Consider the following 12,465-nt stretch of genomic DNA (forward strand, 5'->3'; position numbering starts at 1 on the left):
AAACACAAATGTTATTTCTAAAGGGAGGAATCTCAAGAGGTCTGAACACCAGAATCTACCCTTCTAGAACTTTCTCTGCTCACAATGACCCTGCTTTTGTTCTGCATTTGATTTCTTTCCCCTACTCCCTAAATAATGACACTGCTCCACATTCGGTGCTGCGGCCAGCCCCAAGCCTGCTGGACACAACCCCCTCTGCCCTCCTTGTTCTGTCTGCAGCCACTCTGCACTGCACTAACGGGGATACAGAGGAAATGGGTGGTACAGCATCCATCCAGGAGACCGGACATCTTCGTGTATATGAGTGCATGTATAGTGTGTGCAGGTGTGTGTGTCTGTGTGTGAGATGGGGGAGCACACATGTGCGCAGTGTTTCTGCAGGGATCAGAGGACGAAGGATAGGGATCCAATAGGGGTGAGAAGTCCCCACTATGTGATCCCCTTGTCTCTGATCTAGACACTGTGCACGTGTTTGTATGTGTTCAGGTGCATGTGGTCATGTATGATTATGTATGCCCATGTAGGCATATGAGCGGAGGCCAGAGGTCAGCTTCGGCTGTTGTTCTCCAGGTTCTGTCCACATGGCTAATTTTATCACATTTATTTATGTACCATGTGTGACTATGTGTGCCACAGCATGTGTGTGGCGGTCAAATCACAACTGTGGGGTTCAGTACTCTCCTTCCTCCATGTGGATCTTGGGGGGTGGAGCTCAGGTCCTCAGGCATGGCGGCATCATGACAGCCCAGTTTGTTATTTCTAAGACAGGGTTTCTTACTGGCTTGGACTCTGTACGTCAGCTAGGCGAGCTGGTCAGTGAGCCCCCAGGGATCCCCTGGTCTCTGCCTCCCCGGGGCCGGGAATGTAAGCACAGAAGCCAAGTTCTGCCTACAGCCCGTGACTGAACTGACTCTAGTCTGGATCATCACATCAACCATTTAGGACAAACTACAGTGTTCTGTCATATCCTTAATGAGATGACAAATCCCCAGGGCCATGGACTGGATCCATACTGATTCTGCACCCCAATACCTGGCACAGATAGTGCCTGGCATATGTCGGTTAACATTTGTGAGACACATGACGAGCAGAAAGGATGAAGGCTGGAGAGAGAACTGGGCACTGCTGAGACTCATGCCTGGCAGAGCCTGTTGCACACGCAGATAAGGGGAGAGAGCTTGACTCTGAGGTACCTGGGGCCACATCGCACTGGGAGACGGCTGCTGATGCTGGGGCCCCACGTTGTTGAGGTGGATTCCACTGGGGGACAGGAGTGGTTGGTGAGGAAGGGTACTGCTGACTCGGGTCATTTCTGAGCTTGCTGGGTCTACCACCCCTGTATCTGGGGGCCCCATGTCCCCGTGGGAGCTCAGCATAGCCGGAGTCTGCCTGTCGCTAGAGTAGGTCTTCAACTGACTGTCTTCACGCTGCTGGTGCTGGGACAGGTGGCTCTGCTGATAGAGGGGGTGGCTATAGGGCTGTTGAGGCTCCTGATAGTAATACTGCGGCATGGAGCCCAGCTGGATCAGCTGGACAGCATGTGCCTGCTCCGGGGTATACTGATGAGGGTCCCTGTGATAGGAAGGGGGCTGCAGGGGCATCGGGGGCTGCTGCTGCTCTTGCAAGTGTTGCATCATGGGTTGGGGCTGATAATACTGAGGTATCTGCAGTGAACCCTGCCGCTGCTGCAGCTGGAGCTGCTGCTGCTGCTGAGGCTGTGAGGAGCGAATCTGCTGCTGCGGTTGCTGCTGCATTTCCTGCATCGAGATCCGCTGCAGTCCGGCTTGCTGCTGCTGAGGCGGCGGCTGTGGGTAATACTGGTGCTGCTGCATTGGTTGCATATGGCTGGACAGCACCTGAGGGGCTTGCAGTGGCTGTCCTCCTTGCATTGACATCTGGGCCAGGGGCTGCTGGTAGTCATAATACAGGTGCCCTTGGGGAGCGTGCTGCCCGACCGGAAGGGCTGGTTTGGGCAGTCCACCTGTGAAACCAGGGTGAGGCTGCTGGGGCACCTGCTGGTAGCGAGACGCTATAGCTGATGCTGAGGGCTCCACGGGCTTCTGAGAGAGCAGCTGGCGAAGAGCGCTGTCAGAGGCTCCATCCATCACTGCTGACTGAGTGTGCAGCACCTGGGCCATATTGTTGACCTGAATTCGCAGGTTTTGGTTGGCAAACACCTGGGTGAAAGAGTCCAGCTTGTGTAAAACACCACTGGTGAGTTTCTGGGTCCGGATCTCGCTGGCCTGGGAATAAGTGTACTGGTAGCCATCAGTGGGCTCTACCTGGGCCGGCGACCCCCACATCATGTTTGAGTTGGCCAAGTTGCTACGAAGCTGGACATGGTTCCCAGGACCCGCATGGCTTCCCCATCCTCCCTGCCTGGAGGTATCCATTTGGCCAAGGTTTTTGGAGCCAATTGGCAAGCCCAAACTATCCCGAGTATCTTGAGGGAAGTGAGGCGAGATGGGCGAGGCCTGCGGGGCATCCATTCCGGCCCCCGAGATTGTACTCCCATAGCTGTGGTTCAGCCCGCTGTGGACACCAAGAGGTGGCTGTTGGTAGAAGAGGTTCTCACCACTGTGGGCCACATGGTTGGTCTTGTACAACTGCTGGTCCCCCATGATTATGAATGTTCAGCCACAGGAAAAAAAAAAAAAAAGGAAATGAAGAAAATAAAAAAATCCTGAAACCCTGAGAAGATGAGAGAAAGTGTCGAGCCTACTCCACGGCCGACATGTCTGTGAGGGGGGCTGGAGGCAGGGGTTCGTGCCGGTTTGAACCACTCATCTGCAGAGCCGAGGTGTCTACATCCTCCCCCGGGCTGAGGTATGGACCAGACACCACCGTGGTGGGGAAATGTCGTTCACACCTGGAAGACAGGATGCAAAGGTCAGAATTATCCATGGATGTTTCTTGACAAACCACTATATATATTGTGATTACTTACAAAGGTGAGTGCAGGGAGGGCTGGTGCGTTGGGTCAACAGGTCAAGGCACCTGCTGCTAAGCCCGATGACCGAGGAAGGAGAGAACTGACCCCTGCCACCTGTACGCTGCTCTCCACAGGAGTACCATGGTGTGTGTCATGCGTACTCTGCCATGTGTGGATCAGAGGAGGATACCAGATGTCCGCCTCCATCACCTCCCACCTTATGTATTCCAAGCTCTCTCAATGAACCTGGTGCTAGACTAGTGGCCAGAAGCCCCAGCGATCCCCCTCCCTATGCCACACCCAGTGCAGAGGTACAGCCAGATAGCCACACCTAGCTTTCCTGGTGCTGGAGATTTTAACTCAGGTCCTCACGTCTGTGCAGCAAGTGAGCCACCTTCCAAGCCTTCGATTCCAGTTCTTCAGTCATTTTCAAACGGTTGGGAATCTCTGAGCTTAGAGTCTGAGCTTTACAAACACTGCACCCCAGACTCTAAGGGGGGCAGTTCTTAGACTCCCGCGAGGTGCTCTTCTAGAACTGGCTCTCTTTCCCATCTGCCTCCCTGCTTTCCGAAAAGGTAAAATTTCACCCGCTCCATCGCAGATGTCAACAGGGTCCATCATTTACTTATTTTTTACTCATTGTGTGTGTGTGTGTGTGCATGCGCGCGCATGTGCGTGCGCGCACAGGGGTGTGAGCATGCACATGTGAGCATTCAAGCGCTCCTGTGCCGCAGTGCATGTGGAAGTCAGCCCTCTCCTCCCACCTTGTGGGTTCTGGGGATCGAACTCGGATCATCAGGCTTTGGCTGCAAGCTCCTGGACCTGCTGAGGCCCTCACAGGCCCTCTTTTCTGTTTCTAATTCTTTTCGTATTAAGTTCCGTGAGGCTGGAGAGATGGCTCAGTGGGTAAAGAGCATGCCCCATTCTTGCAAAAGAACTGAGTTCAGTTGCCAGCACCCAAGGCAGGAAGTTTAGAGTCTCCTGTCACTCCACCTCCAGGGGAATCTGATGCCCTTTTCTGGCCTCCTAGGGCACTTTCACACATTACACACACATATAAAATCTTAAAAAAAAAAAATCCCAAAGGAAGTTCTATGACTCTTCTGACTCCAACACCCATACCATGGCATGCATATCCAATCCCAAAAGCATCCACACCATAATAAATAAGATTTAAAAGGAAGTTCTAGGATAAATAATTAAATACAAATTTTGGGTAATAGGTCACAGTGTGATTTTTGGTATAGAATTCAGAAGCAGACCAAAGAACTGAGCGACCCGATGCCTTAACAACACAGGTCCTTAACAGAACTGCTTGGGGGCTACAGCTCAGTGGGTCACATGCGCGGGCAGGTTTCTGGCACCACATTGAACGGCAATGAGTTGTTTGTTTTTTTAGACTTATTCCCTCATTCTTAAATTTATACATGTGTGTGTGGGGGGGTGTGTGCATTTATGTATATCACATGTATATAGTGCCTGCTGAGGCCAGAGAGCACTAGGTCCCTAGAGATGGGGGGGAGGAGGGAGGGAGGGAGGGAGGGAGGAAGGAGGGAGGAGGGAGGGGAGGGGAGGGGAGAGGAGAGGAGAGAGAGGGGCATAGAAACAGACAGTGAGTCACCTGATGTGGGTGCCAGGAACAACACCTGAGTCCCATGGAAGAGCAGCAAGCACTTTTAACCACTGAGCCATCTCTCCAGCACTGAGGTTTTCCTTGATTGTTTTGTTTTTAAGACAAAACCCCATGTTCCTCCTATCAAGTATGAACAATGACTTTCTGTGCTTATGACTGGATAGATGGAAAATGCTGGTCCTGGTTTCACACTAGCAATAAATAATATCCTTAGATTTTAAAATTATTATTATTATTATTTATATTTTGGTTTTTCGAGACAGGTTTTTTCTGTAGCTTTGGAACCTGTCCTGGAACTCGCCCTGTAGATCAGGCTGGCCTTGAACTTACAGAGATCCACCCATCTCTGCTTCCTGAGTGCTGGGATTAAAGGTGTGCACCACTGCTGCCTGGCAATTATTTCTTATTTATGTAAGCATGTGTTTATGCACACATGAATGTGGGTAAGCCAGAAGGTATCAGATCCCCTGGAGCTGAAGGACAGGGTGGGGGTGTGAGCGAGTATCAGGACCCAGCATGGGTGCTGGGAACTGATCTAATTTTCTGGAAGAGCAGGAAGTGCTCTTAACCACTGAGCTGCCTCTCCACTGTTTTATGTAGCCCAGGCTGGCCTTAAGCTTGCCTTGTAGCTGAGGATGACCTTTGGTTTCTGATCCTCTTGACTCTCCCTCCTGAGTGCTGGGGTTATAGGAGTGTGGACCCCTGCCTTACACAGTGTTGGGGAATCAAACCTTGGGCTTGATGCACACGAGTAAACTACTGACTGAGCTACATTCCAGCGTAGTGACGAGATTATCTGAGAAGGCATTCAGTACCACTGTCCTGAGGTACATTTTCAACATGATTTTACTTTTACTGTTTATCATTTATTCATCCATTATACATTTGTGTGGTTTGAGCAATTGTACACTATTAAAATTTATAATTATAACTCAAACCAGAAGAAACGTGTAACTTCATGATTCAGGAAATGAAGAATGTCAGCTAAGTTGTTACAGACAAATAGGATGAGGGCACAAGTGAGAGAGCTATACACCTAAAGATACATCACACATAAATTCCTGAGGAAGTGAAAGACAAAATTTCAAGGAAAAGTGGAGGATACAGTGTGTGTGTGTTTTTAAATGAGTCATGGGTGGGTACTGGATCACTAGGATGTTTAGATTCCATGGGATAAACTTAAAAGTGATGTCATAGCGGCACTTGAAAACATCAATATTTATACCACGCTGGAAATCACATCTGCAAACATGATCAAAACTGTGGACACACACTGAGCATGAGCAAGCGGGTGAGGAGCTCTACAAAACACTAGGCTGGTTGTGGTGGCACATGCCTGTCACCCCAGTGCTCAGAGGCAGGGGACTCAGGAGGCGTTGAAGGCCACTCTGGACTACATGAGGTCCTAGCTAAAAAAAAAAAAAAACTAAGAAAAAGGAGTTTTACCAACTTAACTTAGGGGGATTTTTAAGGAGAAACATCTGAAGTTGACCCTAAATTTGAGGTGTTATGGACAGTGAGGAGAAGCCAGCCACTGAAGGATCCTCAATATATGGTGTGGGAAGTCCTTCTGTGTTGCTTTTATTGGTTAATAAATAAATCTGTTTCAGCCAGTGGATTAGCAGGATTATGTATATTACTGTGTTTTCTTTGAACTTTTTGACTGTAAAGGAGCTAAGTACAGAGAGATATTTCATTGTATGGGCTGCTAAGCTAAACCAACATATATATTTTAAAGATATCTTAACTTCAAAATTTGGGTCTAAGGATTTGTTGCTTTGAAAAAGAGGTTCTTCTTTTATTTCCGCAGAAGATAAGAACCTATGGATTTCTTCCAAATAATGTGGTTTGACAAACCCAGACCCCCCGAAAGGTTGCCTGAATACCCCCCAAAATTACTTCACCCAACAAAAAGCAGGAAGCAGTTTAGAGAGAACTATGCCCAAATTCCCAAATATTGTTTATAAATGTTTGTTTGCATTTAAAGGGGGATATGCTATAGATATGAATACTTTGCACTGGTTTGAATCTTGGTCTATTGATACAAATTTTAGATCAATTTTGTTATATGTATATTTTTGGTCTTGATTAAGGTATTGTGTTTGTGCAGCTCATTTAAAAACATAATGTATAATTTAAAATGCAGGTTAATAGATAGTCATCTATAATAGTCAAGCTTGTAGTCATGTTAGTTAAGTTTTCTAGATGTACAGAGTTGTATTTCAGATGGATAGGCATTCTTCAACCTTTCAAAGACTATAAAATATGGCATTATTATGTTTAAGAACTTAGGACTTTTCATGACAATGAGACACATCTGTGCCTGGCAGCAGCAATTACTTCAAGAGGAAGATGGGCATTGAAGAGGCTCCTTATGGAGTTTGTTAGCCATTTGGGCAAGAAACTGCTATTGTCTGAACTGTTTGATGTTATACTGTATGAACTGGACATGCAGGACCCACAGAAAAATGACTGCTGAACTTGCCTAAAGGTGAGACAGTTCTTCATGGTTCCTGCTACATGAAAGAAACTGCCAGACATTCTTCAGGACACAGAAGAAAGTGACTGACAAACTGCCAATATAAGTGGAACTGTCTTTGAAATTTCCTGCTTCATGGGAAAGTCTGCCAGATACTATGGGCCTGTAAACTAAATATGGATGCTCCAACAATACAGAAGAACATTGGGTGACTGTCCAGGCAGCGAGATGTCTCTGTCATTTCTAGAGTTTTGGAAGCTGCTAACAATGCACTTCCTGTTTACTTAGGTAATATTATATCCTTCTGGAGTCTTTGATGGAGCTGAAGAATAGATAGTTATAATTATAGTTTTCCTTAGTTATGATAAAAGATAAAATAGATATAAATATTGCAACTATAATTCTTGCTAGATAACTGTTTCATTATATGTAATTTTACTATGTTAAAGTTAAAACTTTCCTTTTTATTTAAACAACAAAAAAAGGGGAAATGGCGTGGAAAGTCCTTCGTCTATGTGTTGCTTTTATTGGTGAATGAATAAATGTTTTGGCCAGTGGCTTAGCAGAATAGGGCAAGGCAGGAGTTCCAAGCTGATAGAGGAGGAGTGAGTAGGCGGAGCCAGGGGAAGTCAAGTAGCTGCTGCTGGGCAACAGATGCTGTGCTAAGTCTGCCAAAACTTTGCCGGTAGGCCACAACCTCGTGGTGATGTACAATTAATAGAAATGGGTTAATTTAAAATATAAGAGTAAGTCAGAAATACTCTTAAGCTACTGGCCAAACAGTATTGCAAATAATATAGTTTCTGTGTGATTATTTTGGGTCTGAGAGGCTGAGAACATGCGAGCGGCTCCCACTACAGGCAGATGCACACAGGTGCTGGGAATGAGACATGTTTCAGAAGGTGGGTCCCTCACTGCTCAAAAGATGGCCTACATCACTGGGGTTCTGGTAAGGCGCTGACAACCAGGGCTTTGCCCAGACCCTCTGTGATGGTTCGTTCTCACAGTCAACTTGACACAATCGAGTTTCCTGGGAAGAGAGGGTCAGTGAGGGATTGTCTACACTGGGCTGTCTGTGGGCACGTCTATGCAGGACTGTCTTAATGAACTGATGTGGGGGGACCCAGACCAGCAGGGGCTCCTAAACTGCATAAGCATGGAGAAATCAGGAGGAGCACAACCATGCCAGAACACATAAGCACGTATGCTTGAGTGGATGTCATGTGACCAGCTGTCTCCAGCTCCTCCACTGCAATTTCTCCACAGTGATGGCCTATAACCTGGAATTGTGAACTAAAATAAACACTTTTCTTCAAAAGTTGCTCAAGCAATTTTTCCCTTTATTTTTATTTTATGCGTGAGTGTTTTCCCTGCGTGTATGTTTGAGCACCATGTGTGTGGTGCCTGTGGTGGCCAGAGAGAGCATTGGATCCCATGGGATTAGAGTTACAGATGGTTGATGTAATGGTCTGTCCTGCCCCTTTAAGAAACAAGTCATGCCCACTCCCTCCCCTATCTGCTGAGACAAGCTGATCTTCAGCTTCCAGCCTGAGTCCCTTCCTTTCTGTCTCTCTCTAAGAGGCAGCTTCTGTCTCTTCCTTCCCTCCACTTCTCCCCTTCCCCTCACTCTCTCTGCTCTTCCCCCTTTTCCCTTCCCTTCTATAACCCACTAAATAAATAGCCATCTTCACTCTGCATGGTGTGCCTATCTGGCTCAGTCTCTCAACCACCACGAGGCTTCCTGCCTGGGACCTGGCTGCCTTCGTGGCCTGCTGTGGTCTCGGGACCCACTGCCCACTGCCTGCCTCCGCTCAGGGACTGCCACCACTCGGGGACCTGCAGCATGGTCTCATGGCCCGCTGCCCACTGCCACCACTTGGGACCTGCAGCATTTTACTTAAACCTTTACAATTGAGAGCAGCCATGTGAGTGGTGGGAATTGAGCCCAGCTCCTCTGGAAGGGCAGCCAGTGTGATGAGCTGAGCCATCTCTCCATCTCCTGTGACTTGTTCATCATCAGGGAATTTGATCACAGCAGTGGGATTAAAATGGGATACACCCTCAAACAGAAACTACATTTTATTAAGGGGTCCAGATCTGGTCAGGGTCTGGTGTGTACACCAACCAGAAAGCACTGACCTAGCTGCATTCTGCTGAAGACTCGAATCCATGTAAGCGTGAACACGGAGAAGACACAGTAGAACTACTCCTGTAAGGTCCTGCCCTCAGAGCCTTGTGCCCTCATCGGAGGAGACAGATAAGGCTTCATCCCACCCCTGGTACCCCTATACCCAAAGAGTCTGGAATGTTCTTCACCTCAGCGCCTGGTATCCATATATCCAAAAAGTATGGAATGTTTGGGTGGAGAGTTCCATCCGAAGCCCCCTCCCCTGGGAGTTGCCTCAGTCCAGACTCCACCCCCGAAAAAGTCCGCCAAATGGTGACCCCTCCCCAGAGATGCTCAAGCCCACTCCCACAGGGTATTTAAACTGCCCCCCTCCCCCCAGAACAAACACGTGGTTTCCAGTCTCCTCACCAGGGGACTGGAAGTTCACCCCGCGAGTACTGGCATCCATTAAACCTGGGCTTTTTCTAATTCAGTTTGATTTGGCCTGATTCGGATTATTGCATTGGTGGAGAGGTTTATTGGGCTGCAACAACTTTTCAATTACACCAAGATCAAGAAAGTTAGAGATTTACTAGACACACCTGATTCCAAGGACAAAATGTCTACAATTCAGATCCAGAGCCTGACACCATTAAAGGCAAGAGTTTAGTTAATAAATACAGAGAAATCAAAATGGTCCAGTATAATGGGAAAAAGAGTTAGACATCAGGTCCTTCCCTTTTAGGAGTGAGAGGAACAGGCCCATACAGTAAGACTAAGTATGAGACTGCAGGGTAAGAGTCTGCTCCCCAGAAGTCCTTCTCCAAGGTCAGACATTTGGATTAATAAGGGTCTCCATTCACTCCCTTGGGAGGAATTTATTGTCCTTCATTAACATGACTGGTGTCTATTGTCAAAGTCAAGGCTAGCTTCCTCAGCCGACCTCAGTCACAGCTCAGCTCACACAGCTCTTGTTTCCCATTTAATCCCAGGTGCAACTATAGAGTACAGAATCTGTAGTCTCTCAGTCAGTGACGGTGCACATGCCTTTAATCCTTGTACTCGGGAGGCAGAGGCAGGCGGATCTCTATGATCAAGGCCAGCCTGGTCTACAGAGCAAGTTCCAGGACAGGATCCAAAGCTACACATGGAAACCCTGTCTCGAAAAACCAAAAATTAAAATAAAAAAAAAGTGCAGTCTCTTCAGTTAAATACTGCTGGCAGCCATCCTGATTCTCCCTCAGTTCCTGCCTGTCCCCCTCAACCCCTACTCCCATTGACTCCCACATCCTCTTCGGAACCCCAACCTCCTGCTGAAGCAGGTCTCTGGCAGTAACTGATCCATCACCTCATCCCACAATTTTAACAGGCATTGTTAGCATTCAGACATTATGCTAGCCTGCCCTTGGTGACCTAGCAGGCCGCGTCACCAACAATAACCACTCCCTACATGCATGTGATTGATAGTATTTCAGGCATCCCACTAGCCTGCTCCCAGAGTCCTTGGCTGAGCATCCCCTGAGTGCACACAGTGTCAGCATTCAGGCAGATACTTGGCCAGTCCAGGGTACTATGGTCACTATGTAGTCTGTGTACATGCACTAAGCCCCCTTTAAATGCGAGCTCCATCTGTTCCCCTCTCTCTTTCCCAGCTCCCCCAAAGAGGCAGGCAGACCTTTGAGCCTCTCTCTTCTCCTATCCAATCCCTTTCCTCCATGTGAAACCTGTCTCATGAAGCTCTCTCTCTCTCTCTCTCTCTCTCTCTCTCTCTCTCTTTCTCCTGCCATTTTTTAAATTATAACTAAAACTTACCAAGGTCGCCAGGCTCCGCACAGCCCGCCCCAGGTCCACACTCATCTCTTCCTTCCTTACTAGTTTCTCCCGTCCCCTCTTCCCTACCCCACCTGTTCTGTCTGGTCTCTCTCAGTTCGCAGAGTTCGCTGTACTTGATTTGCATACCCTACACCTCACAGCTGGAAAACTCGTTCCTATACTGTTTTCTCACCTAGCCGCCTCTTTGGTGTCTCTGGAATCCCAGCTCTGCCTAACCCCTTTGATGTGGGAGTATCATATATCAATCTGTTGATTTCATTGGTTAAGTAATAAAGAAACTGCTTGGCCCTCATAGGTTAAAACATAGGTGGGTGGAGTAAACAGAACAGAATGCTGGGAGGAAGAGGAAGTGAGCTCAGACTCGACAGCTCTGCTCTCTGGAGCAGAGGCCATGCTCCCCTCTCCCAGCCAGACGCAATGAAGCAAGCCGCCAGGTCAGACATGCTGAATCTTTCCCGGTAAGACTGATGCTACACAGATTATTAGAGATGGGTTGATCGCGATATGAGAATTAGCCAGTAAGGGCTAGAGCTGATGGGCCAAGCAGTGTTTAAAAGAATACAATTTGTGTGTCGTTATTTTGGGGCATAAGCTAGCCAGGCGACCAGGAACTGGGGCGGCAGGAACACAGCCCGCAGCTCCCACTACACCCCTTCTAAGAGAGCTCCCCATGCCCCTCCTCCAGAGTCTAAATCAGACCCCTTTCTTATTCATCCACAGAAAACCATCCTACTGTAGACTGTGCCAATGAACAAGAGAAAGTCCTAATGATGATCCAGTCTCCCAGACACTAGAAAAATCAGATCTCTCCATAGACAAGCAGGACTTAAAGTGGGGAAGGGGACCTAGAAGAGCTTCCCAGAGAAGGGAGCAACACGGATAAAGCCATATAAGCAGGTGTCCAACAGGGGCATCACATCCTCATCAGAGACTCGCCAATAGGGCTCGGGAGATGGCTCAGAGGGCAAAGGCGCTTGCTGCCAAGCCTGTCATCCTGAGTTCAGTCCCTGGGGCCCACGAGGTTGAATGAGAACCAGCTTTCCAAGTTGTGTTCTGAGTTCCACAAGAGCATGCATGCACAAGTACATACATAAATAAAATGTAATTTAAAAAAAAGAGAGAAAGGGAAAGCGCTGAGTGGTTAAGGGCACTGGCTGCTCTTGCACAGGACCCGGGTTCTGCTCACAGCGCTCACGTTGTGGCTCGCAACTGTCTATAGCTTCAGTTCCAGGGGACCCAACATCCTCACCTGGCCTCTCAGGGTACCAGGTACACACACGGTGCACATACATGCATTCAGGCAGACACCTGTACACATGTCGCTCACCACAGACATCCATACATGGTATGGAAGCTGGAATACGTTGCTTCTGTCACTGTGAAGCTCGCCTGACATGCTGGGGAGAGAGAGGGCTGGCTCTGCATTCTCAGCTGGAGGAAGAAAGTCTCCATTCCTCCACATACCCAGAGCGGGACTGTGG

The 12,465-nt window shown here is 48.2% G+C and overlaps 1 protein-coding gene across 18 annotated transcripts in view; it reads right to left on the bottom strand.

Moving 5' to 3' along the window:
* The window catches only part of Trerf1 (transcriptional regulating factor 1), a 231,807-nt gene that overhangs the window by 44,758 nt on the left and 174,584 nt on the right, over positions 1–12,465 (bottom strand). For all 18 annotated transcript variants that reach the window (XM_057751034.1, XM_057751033.1, XM_057751031.1 and 15 more), the window contains one exon: positions 1,194–2,869. In XM_057751034.1, the coding sequence (XP_057607017.1) occupies positions 1,194–2,621 (1,428 nt within the window). In that variant the 5' untranslated portion in view covers positions 2,622–2,869. The remainder of the gene's footprint in view (positions 1–1,193; positions 2,870–12,465) is intronic.

Source organism: Chionomys nivalis, chromosome 19 (assembly GCF_950005125.1).
Source record: "Chionomys nivalis chromosome 19, mChiNiv1.1, whole genome shotgun sequence".
NCBI lineage: Eukaryota > Metazoa > Chordata > Mammalia > Rodentia > Cricetidae > Chionomys > Chionomys nivalis.